Source organism: Malus domestica, chromosome 08, assembly GCF_042453785.1.
Source record: "Malus domestica chromosome 08, GDT2T_hap1".
Classification (NCBI taxonomy): Eukaryota; Viridiplantae; Streptophyta; class Magnoliopsida; order Rosales; family Rosaceae; genus Malus; species Malus domestica.
The window spans coordinates 6,191,306-6,206,159 of record NC_091668.1 but is presented as its reverse complement, the minus strand read 5'-3'; the positions used below and the strand labels follow the sequence as shown (position 1 = coordinate 6,206,159).

Here is a 14,854-nt window from a genome sequence, read left to right as displayed (position 1 = left end):
TGCTACAAACATGAAGAGGAAGCTTGACCAGATGAAGGAATCTGATGGTAAGGTTTTACTTGATCATCAGCGGTTTGTGGGTTTGTTCCAAAGGCATTTATTGCCTTCGTCCTCTGGGGCTGTACCTGGTAATGAAGCTTCAAATGATGAACCTCAAATGCCTCCTCCTTCTGGGGTTTTGTCAAGTACTGAGGCTCCGGATAACCACCCTCCGGTGCTTTCTCTTTCTGGGGCTCTACCGACTGCTGAGACTTCCCCTAAGCAACCTTTGTGAAGGCTCCCTTTTGTTTGTTTATTTTGACTCATGTATATGTACATATTTGTGGCTTATCGAAAATATTAATAAATAAGCTTTGCTTCATTTCAATATATTGTGTTAAATACACCAAAGCCTTCTTCATAAAGTTCTTTGAATTTTTGCTTTTGTTGAAACCTGTATTGTTGAAGCTTTGTGAGTGAAGTATGTAGTTTGAGGTAGTGTTCCCTTAATTTCCCGAGTGAGGAAAACTTCTCGGTTGGAGACTTGAAAAATCCAAGTCACTGAGTGGTTGTGAGACTGCCGAGTATTAAGGTGCAGTAGCATATGGTGGGAGTCCCCTAAGTCTTCAGGCGAAGAGAGTTGCCGAATGAGGTGTCTCGCTTGTTACTAATTTGTCAAAGTAACGAATCCTTGTTTCGATGTCACACATTCGCATATGCCTTATCTAAAAATATTTCCAACTTTTGTGTGTTTGATGCTGCATGCTATTGACTAGACAAGATCAAGTGCAATTAGTAGCTTTTCTCTCTTTTTCATCTTTTGCTTTGGTGGAATTGCTTTTCGTTTCCACTAATCAGCCTGAGTGGATGCAAGATAACACCATTCTCTATAGCTCAGATCGCAAAGTCGTCTTCATGAAAGTTGTTCCTTATCTTGTGAACTACAACATCTCCAAATTTGAGATCCATCGGAGTAGTACAACTCCATAAATTCAAGTATGATGAGTAACTGTTCATCAATTTTCTGTTAACCCGTCAGACTTGTTGTGAGCTTCTAAACTCCATTTTTTCTTGTTCATCTCAACATACTTTCTTCATCAAAGTTGTTCCTCACCTTGTCAGCTACAACATATCCAAATTTGAGATCCATCGGAGCAGTACAAATCCAGAAATTCAGGTATGATGAGTGACTGTTCATCATTTTTCTGTCAACCTGTCAGACTTGTTGTGAGCTTCGAAACTCCATTTTCTCTTATTCAGATCAACATACTTTCTTCATCGAAGTTGTTCCTTAACTTGTGAACTACAACATATCCAAATTTGAGGTCCCTCGGAGCAGTATAACTCCAGAAATCCAGGTATGATGAGTGACTGTTTATCATTTGTCTGTCAACCCGTCAGATTTGTTGTGAGCTTTGAAACTCTATTTTCTCTTGCTCAGATCAGCATGCTTTCTTCATTGAAGTTGTTCCTCAGCTTGTGAACTACAACATATCCAAATTTGAGATCCCTCGGAGCTATATAACTCAAGAAATTCAGGTATGATGAATGACTGGTTATTATTTTTCTGTCAACCCGTCATATTTGTTGTGAGCTTCGAAACTCCATTTTCTATTGTTCAGATCAGCATGCTTTCTTCATTGAAGTTGTGCCTCATCGTCTCTTTCATAACATATCAAAAATTCAGAATGAACTAATAGTTAAATATTTCCAGATCTTCGAAACATCATAGCAGCTTTGAAATCTGCAAGAATCCGACTGTCATGTTTGGAGCTTCAACACTTTAATTTCCGTCGCTCAAACAGAAATGGTTCCTTCTTGAAAGTTGTTCATATGCTCAAAAACTATAGGGTGTCCAAAATTCAACTCCATTGGAGAAGAGCAGAGGTTGCAGAAATTTGATAGATGAAAGGAGGCGGAAGAGGGAGAGAGAGAAAAAGTCGCTTGGGTTGGATTTCTATTTTGGGGCAGATTCCAAGTTTTGTAGCACCTTCATTATTGATGAATTGCTTGTACTTTTGTCCATTATGAAACTTGGGACTTTGGCTTGTTGTTGGATCTATTATAATATGTTTGGAAACATATACATAATTGCTTGTTTGGTTATGACAGGGATGTTGTGGGTGTAGAACAAAACAAATGTTTGTGTTGACCTGTGTTTTTGTACAAGTTCAAGGGCATCTTGGGTTTTGTGAACAAAATTTGTTTATTTGGAGCAAGGTTTTGTGTTGAAGCTTTGTAGGTGAAGCTTTGGTGTTGAAGCTTTCTAGGTGAAGCTTTGATGGTGAAGCTTTCTGGGTGAAGCTATGTAGGTGAAGCTTTCTAGGTGAAGCTTTTTTAGGTGAAGCTTTGTAGGTGAAGCTTTTTTAAGTGAAGCTTTTCGGGTGAAGTTTTTTGGGTGAAGCTTTGTGGGTGAAGCTTTTTAGGTGAAGCTTTGTGGGTGAAGCTTTTTTAGGTGAAGCTGTTTGGGTGAAGCTTTTTGGAGGTGAAGTTTTTTTTTTTTGGGTGAAGCTTTTTTAGGTGAAGCTTTTTGGGTGAAGCTTTGTAGATGAAGCTTTGTAGATGAAGCTTTCGAGGTGAAGCTTTGATGGTGAAGCTTTGTAGGTGAAAGTATGTAGAGGGAGCTTTCTAGGTGAAGCTTTTTTAGGTGAAGTTGTGTAGGTGAAGCTTTTTTAAGTGAAGCTTTTCGGGTGAAGTTTTTTGGGTGAAGCTTTGTGGGTGAAGCTTTTTAGGTGAAGCTTTGTGGGTGAAGTTTTTTTAGGTGAAGCTGTTTGGGTGAAGCTTTTTGGAGGTGAAGTTTTTTTTTTTTTTTTTTTTTTTTTTTTTTTTTTTTTGGGTGAAGCTTTTTTAGGTGAAGCTTTTTTGGTGAAACTTTTTGGATGAAGCTTTTTGGGTGAAGTTTTGGAGGTGAAGCTTTTTGGGTGAAGCTTTGTGGGTGAAGCTTTTTAGGTGAAGCTTTGTGGGTGAAGCTTTTTTAGGTGAAGCTGTTTGGGTGAAGCTTTTTGGAGGTGAAGTTTTTTTTTGGGTGAAGCTTTTTTAGGTGAAGCTTTTTGGGTGAAACTTTTTGGATGAAGCTTTTTGGGTGAAGTTTTGGAGGTGAAGCTTTTCGGGTGAAGCTTTTTGGATGAAGCTGTTTTTTTTTTTTTTTTTTTTTTTTTTGGCGCTTGACACGGTCTTCATTTGCTTGTTTTGTAGTGACTGTGGAAGACGGATTGCTTTCTGATTGAGAAGGGTTCCGGCATCGCTTTGCACCATCTTCATGTGGGTAATATAGGAACTTCCTTATGTTTTGATCATGCATGTAGTGATAGAATTTGTTTCTTCTCATTGTAGATGTCAGAGCCTGGAAGTTCTAGTGATGAGGGCTCTTCTAGCTTTAGCTCTAAGTCTGAGTCTGCAATGTCGGAGTCTTCAGGGTCTTTGTTAGAGTCCTGTACTAGAGAAACATTGGATGATCTTCCCAACCGTCAAACTTTAGCTATTGCTAGTTCTTCCTCCATGGCGTTGGGTGAGGGGGTTTCTCCTGATATGTCTTTGCCTCGGCGGAGACATGGTTATAAGCCTGCGCCATCACCTCAGAGTAAGTCTTCCAAGTATTGTCATTGATCATGTATTTAAAGAAACAATCACGTAGGCCTGCCGTGAAGGCTTTGAGGGCAGTCTTGTCGTCTGCCTCGGCATACCGGGAGTATTCATGGCTGAAGCGGCCAGCATACATACGTAATGACTCGTCTGGCCTCTGGCGGATAGTGTACAGGTCATCTGCAGAGTGCAAGCGATCGGTTTGGAAAATGTGTTGGGAAACAAATAGTTTCCTCAATTCCTCAAATGAGTCTACCGTCTCAGGTGTAAGACGACAATACCAATTTAGAGCTCCGCCAGAGAGGGTGGAGGGGAATAGAAGACATCGCTCTTCGTCGGTGTGCATCCGGTATGCCATGGTGGACTCAAAGAGGTTAAGGTGCTTAATCGGGTCCTCTTTTCCAGTATAAAGTTGCAAGCCAAGCTTCTGCTTTGTCTTTGCTTGAAGGGGGGTGTTGAGGATCCTCCTTGTAAGAGGGCCAGGCCTGGGTTGGTTCCAGTCAGGTATTTCAGCCTGACGTTCAGCCTTCAACTTGTTTACTTCCTCAAGAAGTTGTAGGACAAGGGGGTCCTAAGCGGAGTTATGTGCCACTAGAGCTTTCTTTCGTAAATCTCCATCTCCTCTTGGAATTAGGAAGGTTTGATCAAGGGCATGTGATTTTTCCTTGGACTCGCTGTACTGGCTTCCAGGGTATGTCTGTCGGAACACCTCTGAGTCCCCTGTACCCTCATGTCTCTCTAGGACTTGTTGCACCTTCCCCAAGTTGGTGGCCGGCTCGGGCCGTGGCAGGGGACCGAGTCTCTCAGAAATCCTTGGGTCATTGATCTTTGAGCTTATATGGATGGAATTCTCTCGACGTTGCTTCAGGAAATCCCGACAATCGCGAAAGACGGCTTTCGATCCTTCTGCCCCTTCAGCAAAGAGGTGTCTCCCTCCGCTTCTCATGGTTCGGGTCGAAGCAACTGGGTTAAGAGAAGCCTCATGTTGATTATCAAATCGAGGGGTAATTTGTTCCCTATCAGGGATATCTATGTCGAATGCATGTGACCCTCCATGTTGGAGGGCACCCAGTTGATGGTTGACTTCCACGGGGGCAACAAGCTCGCGTGTCTGAGCTTGCCTAGCTTCGTGAAGTGTCTCGAAGAGCTTCTCATATTGCTCCTGGAGGACCTCATTCCTCATTGCTATCTTGTTGTTCTGAGCTTCCAACTCATCGACTTTAGCTTGAAGAAGAACTCGTTTTCCTTTCTTCTTTCGTTGTTTCGCACTATGTGCAAGGGGGGTGTCATTCTGTGTGCTGTGGCTTCCTTCGCTTCCCATGCTGGAGAGGGATGCCTGATCAAAAGAAAGTGTACGAATGATAGAAACCAGCTTGACACAGCTGAAGAGAGTAGGAATAAGTGTCGATTCCCACAGACGGCGCCAAATGTTGATGCACAAAATCAGCGAAGACTTTGGTACAACAGAAAGTGTCAGGTTTTGTGACCTTCGCTTGGTTGCTTCGGTCACTAGTGAGGATAAGTACGTAAATGAATAGAGACAGAGAAGCAAACACAGGATGTACGTGGTTCACCCAGATTGGCTACGTCCACGGAGTAGAGGAGTTCTTATTAGTAGTGAAGGGCTTACACAAGTACAAAGGATCAAGCTCTCAATTTAGTGAGTTCTTGTGAATGATTTAACACAAATGGCATTAGCCAATATTGTGGGGGAATGACCCCTATTTATAGAAAAACTTGTAGCTTTGTCACATTGACATGTGTCATGTTATGATTGGTTCTTGATGTCGACACGTGCTGCGCTCTGATTGGCTTCTAATCTTGACACGTGTCGAGTAGTGATTGGCCTCCTGGTCGGAGGGGAACTCTTCTGGGTCCTTGACAGTATAGCGTTGGTCGGTGCTCGGTAGTTTCGGGATTGGTCAAGTATGGTACAAACAAAGATGATCCTGCTTAATTGACAAAATTCGTTGCTGAATCAGGTGCTCTTAATACTTAACATGTGACGATAAGCGACCTTCTCGTAACATTGACAATATAAAGCATCTTAACTATCAAAAAACGAATAGTCTAAATATAAAGTTAGCCGCACTTTTTGAATCTCCTCCAACTTAAATCATGTGAAACTCGCGATATAAACTTATCACAAAATAAAATAATTGTGAAAGTAAATTCCATAACAACTTAATTTGTGATTGTAATGGAGAGATAACAGTATATTTAACATTACTTTTTTTTTTTAAAAAGGGGATCAGTTTATGGTTTCAACAAGGTAGATGTGGCAAATCAACTCATTAGGTTGGTAATGGTACCAGCTAACACTCGTTTGATTTGATATCACCATAATGTAGATGCGAGTTTGGTAGTGATGATGATAGTGTAAGGTAAAATCTGTCACATCCCGGCCCAGGTCCACCACATCCTGAGCTCGTTCCACACTGTAGCACGATATTGTTCGCTTTGAGCTTACGATTCCCTCACGGTTTTATTTTTTGGGGACTCACGAGCAAACTTCCCAGTGGGTCACCCATCCTGGGAGTGCTCTAGCCTCCATCTCACTTAACTTCGGAGTTCTTACGGAACCCGAAACCAGTGAGCTCCCAAAATGCCTCGTGCTAGGTAGGGATGAGAATATAAATTTAATGATCACTCCTCTGGGCGATGTGGGATGTTACAATTCACCCCCCTTAGGGGCCCGACGTCCTCGTCAGCACACCACAGCCAGGGTTAGGCTCTGATACCATTTGTCAAATCCCGGCCCAAGTCCACCACATCTTGGGCCCGTTCCACCACTGTAGCACGATATTGTCCGCTTTGAGCTTACCATTCCCTCACGGTTTTGTTTTTTGGGAACTCACGAGCAACTTCCCAGTGGGTCACCCATCCTGGGAATGCTCTGACCTTCATCTCCATTAGCTTCGGAGTTCCTACGGAACCCGAAGCCAGTGAGCTCCCAAAAGGCCTCGTGCTAGGTAGGGATAATAATATATATTTAAGGATCACTCCCTTGGGCGATGTGGGATGTTACAAAATCAAACTAAATAGGTCTTGATGAGTACTCATTAACAACCCAATGAGTTGATTTGCTACCTGTACGGCACGACGGTCCATATTTTTTAGGGTTGAGAAGACTCACCAAGGCATTCTAGCCTTTTCCCGGGCACCATCTGACTATCTTGTGATTCACTAACACCATGAATTGAATCTAATATGTGCCTTGTGAAATACGAGCTTAAAATTCGTTCATAACCAACCTTGGTGGTTGAAAATAACATTTGCTCACTACCAACTTATTTTCTTATTTGTTCTTTCAAAATTGCAAACCAACTAACGTGACAACAAGCAACTAATTTGATAAGGAAAAATATAATTTTCATATGAAAAACATGAACAAATGAGACATTCAATATTTCTATAATTTAATAAAACTACAGAAGTTAAAACATTGTCTATTATCTTAAAATATCAATCCAACCATTCTATCCATCCACCCACTATTTTCCTTTAACCATTGTATTATTTTATAAGAAAAATAATACATTAAAGAGAATACAACCAGTTTCAGTACAGTCAAAAGAAAGACATTTCTTGCCACAGGCAAAAGAGACTCATCCCAAACATGAAAATTATTAAATTTAAATCATGTACTAGTGATTGTGTCCGCCGAGAAATTCGCTTCTTTGTATACATAATTCCATGAAATAGTATACTATCAAACGTAGATACTAGCCATTTGATATCTTCAATGTTGCAATCGCCAAAGAAATTACACAAGACCCTTTAATTGTATCAATAACGAGTTTGGAGTGATCTTCAACCATTGTGTATGTGTGTGTGTGTGTGTGTATATATATATATATTTTTTTTTGTATTTTTTTAAAACAACTAATATTAATTTTAGGGTAAAAGACTGTTTACTACCCTAATGTTTCGTGGTTTTCAACATTTAGTACATCAAGTTTTTTTCGTCTCAGAGTCATACCTAAAGTGTAAATTTTGGGACAGTCTCATACATCCGTTAGTCAAACTGTTAAGTTTTTCGTTAACTGTGACGTGGCGCACTGAGTGGGCGCCACGTGTCATCCACGTTTTTTTTTTTTCTTTTTTCTTTTCTTCTTCTTCCTTCTTCTTCTTCTTCCTCCGACTGCAACTTTCTGCTTTTTTTTTTTTTTTTTTGCTTCTTCCTTCCTTCCTCCTTCCTTTCCCTTTCTTCCCCTTCTTCCTTCTTCTTCCTCCGAAATTTGGGGAATGTTTTTTTTTTTTTTTTTCTTTCTTCTTCTTCTTCATCTTCTTCCTCAAAAAAAAAAAAAAAAAAACACTTTCATCTTCCCCCAAATTCGGAGGAAGAAGAAGAAGAACGAAGAAGGGGAAGGAAGAAGGAGAAGAAGGGGAAGGAAGAAGGAGAAGAAGGAGGAAGAAAAGAAAAGAAAAAAATTGAATCTGGGCAGATTCGGAGGAAGAAGAAGAAGAAGAAGAAGAAGAAGGAAGGAGGAAAGAGAAAGAAGAAGAAGAAGAAGAGGAAGAAAAGATAAAAGTGTTTTTTTTTTTTTTTTTTTTGAGGAAGAAGAAGAAGAAGAAGGAGGAAGAAGAAGAAAGAAAAAAAAAAAAAAAACAAACTTCTCCAGATTTCGGAGGAAGAAGAAGAAGAAGAAGAAGAAGGAGAAAGAAGAAGAAGGAAGAAGGGGAAGGAAGAAGAAGGAAGAAGAAGAAAGAAAGAAAAAAAAAAAAAAAAACATTCCCCAGATTTCGGAGGAAGAAGAAGGAAGAAGAAGGAAGAAGGGGAAGAAAGGGAAAGGAATGAGGAAGGAAGGAAGAAGCAAAAGGAAGAAGCAAAAAAAAAAACAGAAAGTTGCAGTCGGAGGAAGAAGAAGAAAAGAAAAGAAAGAAAAAAGAAAAAAGAAAAAAAAAAAACGTGGATGACACGTGGCGACCACTCAGTGCGCCACGTCACAGTTAACGAAAAACTTAACAGTTTGACTAACGAATGTATGAGACTGTCCCAAAATTTACACTTTAGGTATGACTCTGAGACGAAAAAAACATGATGTACTAAATGTTGAAAACCACGAAACATGAGGGTAGTAAACAATCTTTTACCCTTAATTTTATGTTAGGCAAATGCTGGTCATAGGTGGTTGAATCTGACCATCGGAGCAAATCCTTGACTGGCTGCACATACCGAACATGACTTGATCGTAGAGAAGAATAACTTAGCTACACTTTAGAATGTTACGATGCGAAGCATTTTAACTTTTTGACATAATAATATGACGGGACGGATTCGCATTGTTAGTTTTTACATTTGGTTTTTTTTTTTTGTTATATTTTGTAATGTATTTCAACGATGCAAACTTTTTATCTTTTAGGTCTTCAACTAAATATCATGTTTATTAAAAGTCACTTATATTTAAAACCATATGACCGTCGAATTAAGAGTTTACGATTTTTTTTATAAACCATATTCGTCCATTTTTTCACTACAAAATAAATGTTTTAATGATTTTGAATTCGTCTGGTGTTTTGTTGGATTTGTCTAGTTTTGTGCAAAGATGACCTATGAATGATAGGGGTGGGAATTTAGAACGGAAAACCGAAACCGAAACACAAACCAAATCGAACCGTACCAAACGGTTTGGTTTTGCGGTTTTGAAACGGTTTCGGTTTTGAAACCAAACCGCAACATAGAAAACGGTTTGGTTTCGGTTTTGGCTTTTGAAAACCGCACCAAAACCAAACCGCACCGCAAATATTAATAAACATTTAATTAAATGTCCATATTATATTTCATGTTTTAATTGGTTGTTTGTTAGAATCCATACACTTAATATAGGACTTAAAACACTAGAATATCATCATTCATCACTTTCTTTTGTTCATTAACTTGAAGGACCCTTGTTATTTTATACCATCACACACACATATATGTACAAGGGGGGATTAATCTTGTTATCATGAGTCGAACAATGATCTAATAAAGTCCCCTCATTTGAAGCATGATATCACATATTCTAGTATCAAAGTTTCACTCATGTGTAATGAATTCAAATTTATTCAACTTGTTTTATGATAAACATTGTAAGGGACACCCTTTTGTTGCACAAACATGTTTTAACATCACAACTACATGCAACATGCTAATTGTTTACATAATAAATGTCTTTTTCCTATTGCTATTGGGAAATGCTTATTGATATGTTAAATTGCAAATTGTACATTTTTTTTTTAAATCAAACCGAAACCGTTTGAAACCGCATCGAACCGAACCAAACGGTTTGGTTTTATTTCGGTTTTGGCTTCAAAACCGCACCGAACCAAACCGCAAAAAATTTCGGTTTCGATTTTGGTTTCACTCAAAACCACACCGAACCAAACCGTGCCCACCACTAATGAATGATGCTCCAAAGATAGACAGTTCATATTGTTAAAATACATGATAGAATAGATCCCACCCAAACATATGTAAAAAATTGTGTAAATAAAAAATAGTGCTACAGATCTGGCCTCATATGATTTGTTTGAAAAAATAGTGCTACTGTTTCATATATATATATTATATAGGAAACTTCAAATGCTCTTTTGGATTTAGTAGATAAAAAGACTAGAAAAATTGTAACAAACTAATAATTTTCTCTTTATTTCCGTGGCATAAAAAATAAAGTTATAAAAAGGTGTATTATGAATTTGTAGTTTATCAGTCAAACACTTTATATTCCAGTCAAAAGGAGCCTTTATCCTAACTTGCATCGGTTGCATAATTACTTTGAATATCAATAATAACAAACAAAATAAAAAATTTAACAAAAATATATATATCATCAGATATTTCTGTGACCGAAGCTATGACTGCACGTGTGGTGCACAGTCGCCCACACCCGCCACCGGCTATAGCCAGTCAACCTCACACACAAACCCAAAATTTCCTTAAAAAAAATTAATAAAAAATAAACAAATTTATGGGGGTTTTCGTCGCTTGCCCCCACAAGAAGACCAGCAGGAGCAGTGGAGGAGACTGCGCAGAAGGAGATAGCTTTATTTTTTTTCTTCTGCTTTTTTTTCTGCCTCCATCTTTTTCCTCACTTGCTGTCGACGGTATGCTTCTGAGAGCTTTTTTTTTCGTGTAAATTTCAATTCTTTCTGGGAATTTAATTTGGGTCATTTGGGTTGAGTGGTATGAGTGAATTGTGTACCTTTTTATTGCTTCTTTCCCTGATCTGGGGGGTGTATTTATGATTTCAGACTTTTTGTTGAGCTTGAAGAGGAAGTGAGTGAGTGAGGAGAGAGAGAGCTTTGGTATTGGAGGAGGAGGATTACTACTGCTACTTGTTGATGATTTTGCTTGATTTGGTGATGAGAAAATGATGGGTTTTGTGGTAGTGGTGGTGGAGGAGAAGGAAGGTGGGCCTTCGAGTTTTGACCATTGAAAAAAGAGATCAGATAAAGTAGGAAAGTTTGGGAGAGAAGGAGGAAGAAAATAAAAGAGATGCTCGTTGGATTTTGATGGTCTTTGTTGGTTGTAATGTTAATGAGAAGGTTTAGCCAAAGAGAGTAAAGGAGAGAAAAAAAAACGCTTCCTTCCTCTCTCTACATTTTCTGCCTTTGGTTTGCCACACGCTTCTTAATCTCCTGATGGGAGGACAGATTGGTCTTCGAGTTGAATCCTTGTTTTCTGGTGTTTTTGGGTTCTGGGGGTGTTGAAGTTGAAATCTGAAATGCCCAGTTGTTGTTTTGGTTGATTTTGTTCTTGATTTGGGGGAAAAGGGGTTTTGTAATTGTTTGTGTACCATCCCTCTGGGTGGAAAAGAAGTTGTGGGGAGATGAAGTTTGATGCAGGCAGTGGTGGGCAAGTTCTAGATCTGGAGACTGCGGTGAAGGATGGAATTTTGGGCGGCGGAGGTGGGTTAATTTGCGGCGGCGGAGTTGGTGTTGTGGCGGATAAACTGGATCTGAAGAAGATGATTGAGGAGCTGGAGTCCATTGAGATTCCTTCAGTGTTCATCTGCCCGATTTCGTTGGAGCCAATGCAGGATCCGGTGACCCTTTGCACGGGTCAGACCTACGAGAGATCGAACATTCTCAAATGGTTCTCTTTGGGGCACTTCACTTGCCCCACAACAATGCAGGAGCTTTGGGATGATTCGGTCACGCCAAATATGACCCTCCACCAGCTGATTTGCAGCTGGTTTTCGCAGAAGTACGTGGCGATGAGGAAGCGGTCAGAGGACGTGCAGGGGAGGGCTCTCGAGATTTTGGACACATTAAAGAAGGTTAAGGGCCAAGCCAGAGTCCAAGCTCTCAAGGAGCTAAGAAGGGTAGTGGCAGCTCACGCTTCAGCTAAGAACACGGTGGTGGACAATGGGGGTGTTGCTTTGATCTCCTCTCTGTTGGGTCCTTTCACTTCGCATGCCGTTGGGTCGGAAGCAATTGGGATCCTTGTGAATTTGGAGCTCAGTTCAGAGTCCAGGACGAGTCTGAAGCAACCTGCGAAGGTTTCATTGATGGTTGATATGTTGAACGAGGGATCGATTGAGACGAAGATCAATTGCACGAAGTTGATTGAGGTTTTGATGGAGGGCAAGGATTTGGAGTCCGAAAACGTCTCAAGCTTGAGTCTTGTGGTTGGATTGTTGAGATTGGTCAAGGATAAAAGAAACCCTAATGGGGTTTTGCCCGGTCTCAGTTTGCTCAAGACAATTTGTTCCCACGAATCAGTCAGGAACTCCGTTGTGAGCGTTGGGGCAGTTCCTCAATTGATTGAGCTCTTGCCCGGTTTGAATCACGAGTGTTTGGAGATAGCCCTTCATGTTCTAGAAGTTTTGTCAACACTTCCTGAGGGAAGGCAGGCTTTGAAAGATTGTCCCAAGACAATTCCCAGTGTAGTTAGAATACTGATGAAGGTTTCAGAGAGCTGCACCCAGCTCGCATTGTCGGTCTTGGGGGCGGTTTGCAAGCTAGCACCGGACGAATGCGCTCCTCTTGCGGTAGAGGCAGGTTTGGCAGCCAAGCTGCTGCTTGTAATTCAAAGTGGTTGCAATCCTGTGTTGAAGCAAAGAGCTGCTGAGCTCTTGAAATTGTGTAGTCTAAATTATACCGCTACACATTTCATTTCGAAGTGTAAGCTTACTAGAACAATACAATGAAGAAAAAAATGGCACTTTGTTGATATACATTCTCTCAATTTTTCTCTGTCCCAACGGATAAATGGAGCCGAAGAGCTTGTTTGGGATCCAAGAAAATTCAAGACAAAAGGTCATTTGGTGTTTCTGAGGTACCCTTCTTCCTTGTGTATACTATAACATCTTTGATTTGGATCGATTGTTTCCGCCACCAGAAGAAGCATCATAATGTGCATCGATTTGGGCAATGTATTGCCATTTTCTGGTAAATATGATACGCTGAACCATTCGGGTGCCAGTCAAGCCCAAGATTTGATGACCTTAAGTTGTACCACAAAGCCGACAAGCTATAAACGGAGGGGCACGCCTTTGCAGTTTTCGAATTTGTAATTCCACTGTCTATATAAGCTGGCAATTTTGAGCTGAGTTTGCCAATAAGCCTCAGCAAGTTTCAATCCAAATGGAGTTCATCTTTTTGTCTCTCACAGACAAATTGCTTGTTCTTTTTTTTTTTTTTTTCAATTTCCAGATTAGGGCAGTTTTATTTTATTTTAAATCATGTATCTGTAAAGAAGTTGAGTGAAGGTGAAAGCTTGTGTCATGAGCTCTGAAGTGTAATTGTAGTTGATGTTGCTTGGCTGCAATGCCTAATTGATTCACATACTTTTCACATCATGTTTTTATTTTAATTTCCTTTCACTTATTTATGTTTGACACTGTATTGGTCTATAAGTTGATGAGTAGCTTATTTGTAAATCCTGCAACGAAAGAAATAAACACAAGGAGATATACAATCGAGAATATCTAATAATCTCCTCCTTCACTAACTTGTGATCTCACTAGTTGAGCAAGATGAGAGTTAGATCCGCGTGCTAGATGGGATAGGTTGTAACCAATTAAAATAGATTTGAGTTCAGTTCGTTGTTTACTGTGTCAAAATGTAAAATAGACAAGATTGGACATGATGGGTTATATATGAACAATAGAGTGAATTATCTAACTTATCTTTATATATGTGTTATAAGTCCTATCTTACAAGTTTTTGCCAATTCAATCATAAATCTCGTTCAACTTACAAACGGGCCTATACAAGTAGAAATTTTTTAGTAGAGCAGCTTGAATTTGATCAGGCCACTCTTACTAGCTTGAGACTGCGTGCTTTGGGAAGTAGTACCCATACAAGGCCGGATCATACCGAAATACATAGGCAACATTCGAAAATTTCAAAGTAGTACCTGCACGAGGGCGGATGGTACCCAAATACAGAGAGAAATTTTTTCTTATAAAAGCGTTTAACCAATCAAATGATCACCCTATCAAAGTTTTAGCCACAAGAGGGACAGCTAAGAATATTCTTTCACCTTGGATAACTTGAGAGCTGACTGGGTGAGAGAGATGGGTAAGAGGGGAGGGCGGGATTTTGGGTTTTGCTTGTTTTACTTTGTGTGAAAAGCTGCTACAACAGAAACGCAGGGGTTTCTTGATTCATACGTGAATGAAAAAGTTCTAAACGACAAGGGGTAAAAATTGACTGATCTTTTAATTGCTTATCGTTGTTTTACTCTGCAGTTTCTGCTCATGTTCGTGACATATCATTTTGTTATTATTACTGTTTTCATTTTTGTAGGTTTTGGCCTAGTCTTCTCCCTTATCTTTTTAGTTTACTTTCATTTATTATCAATAAAAATGGTGGAGAAAGGACGGGGAGGTTTCTGAGTGTAATGGTCCTTATCCTTTTGAAAGGGGAATAAATGTTCTGTGCGCGATTATTGTTGAAAAACTAATCTCCCCAAATCATTCTCTTTTAAGAAAAAAAAAATTTACTCATCATTCATCATCAATCAACATAGTAATAAAAAAAAAACGCAAATGGAATGCAGTGAATAATAGAAATATCAGAGATAAGGCAAATATTAATACCAAGTCCTATAAATAATCATTGATCATCCTCTTAAGATGATATTTGCAGGGCAGCCTGCAGGGTCCCAATGGCTAAGATCATCCATTTTATGGTCCACAATCTTCAGATAGGGTTATGATTTTTTTGGATTTCCAAAGTTTCAGTAATTTTTTTTATAGCTGAAGTTTTTTGCACTGCTGTAAAAAATATTTATAGTGTAGGTTCGTGGAAATTTCTCACACCTTAAAAATCAATAACCCCCAAAAAGGCTCGAGCAAGG

The 14,854-nt window shown here is 39.6% G+C and overlaps 1 protein-coding gene and 1 long non-coding RNA gene across 2 annotated transcripts; both read left to right on the top strand.

The window, feature by feature from the left end:
• The first annotated feature begins 1,191 nt into the window (after positions 1-1,191).
• LOC139198239 (uncharacterized) lies at positions 1,192-2,226 on the top strand. Its single transcript, XR_011583588.1, has 3 exons — positions 1,192-1,337; positions 1,421-1,518; positions 1,694-2,226. It is a non-coding gene; the product is annotated as an uncharacterized lncRNA (long non-coding RNA).
• An 8,253-nt stretch (positions 2,227-10,479) lies between these two features.
• Positions 10,480-13,344, top strand: LOC103408646 (U-box domain-containing protein 30-like). Its single transcript, XM_008347480.4, has 2 exons — positions 10,480-10,650; positions 10,798-13,344. Exon 2 carries the CDS (start codon positions 11,376-11,378, stop codon positions 12,696-12,698), a length of 1,323 nt encoding a protein of 440 aa, XP_008345702.3. The 5' UTR covers positions 10,480-10,650; positions 10,798-11,375; the 3' UTR covers positions 12,699-13,344.
• The last annotated feature ends 1,510 nt before the right edge of the window (positions 13,345-14,854 follow it).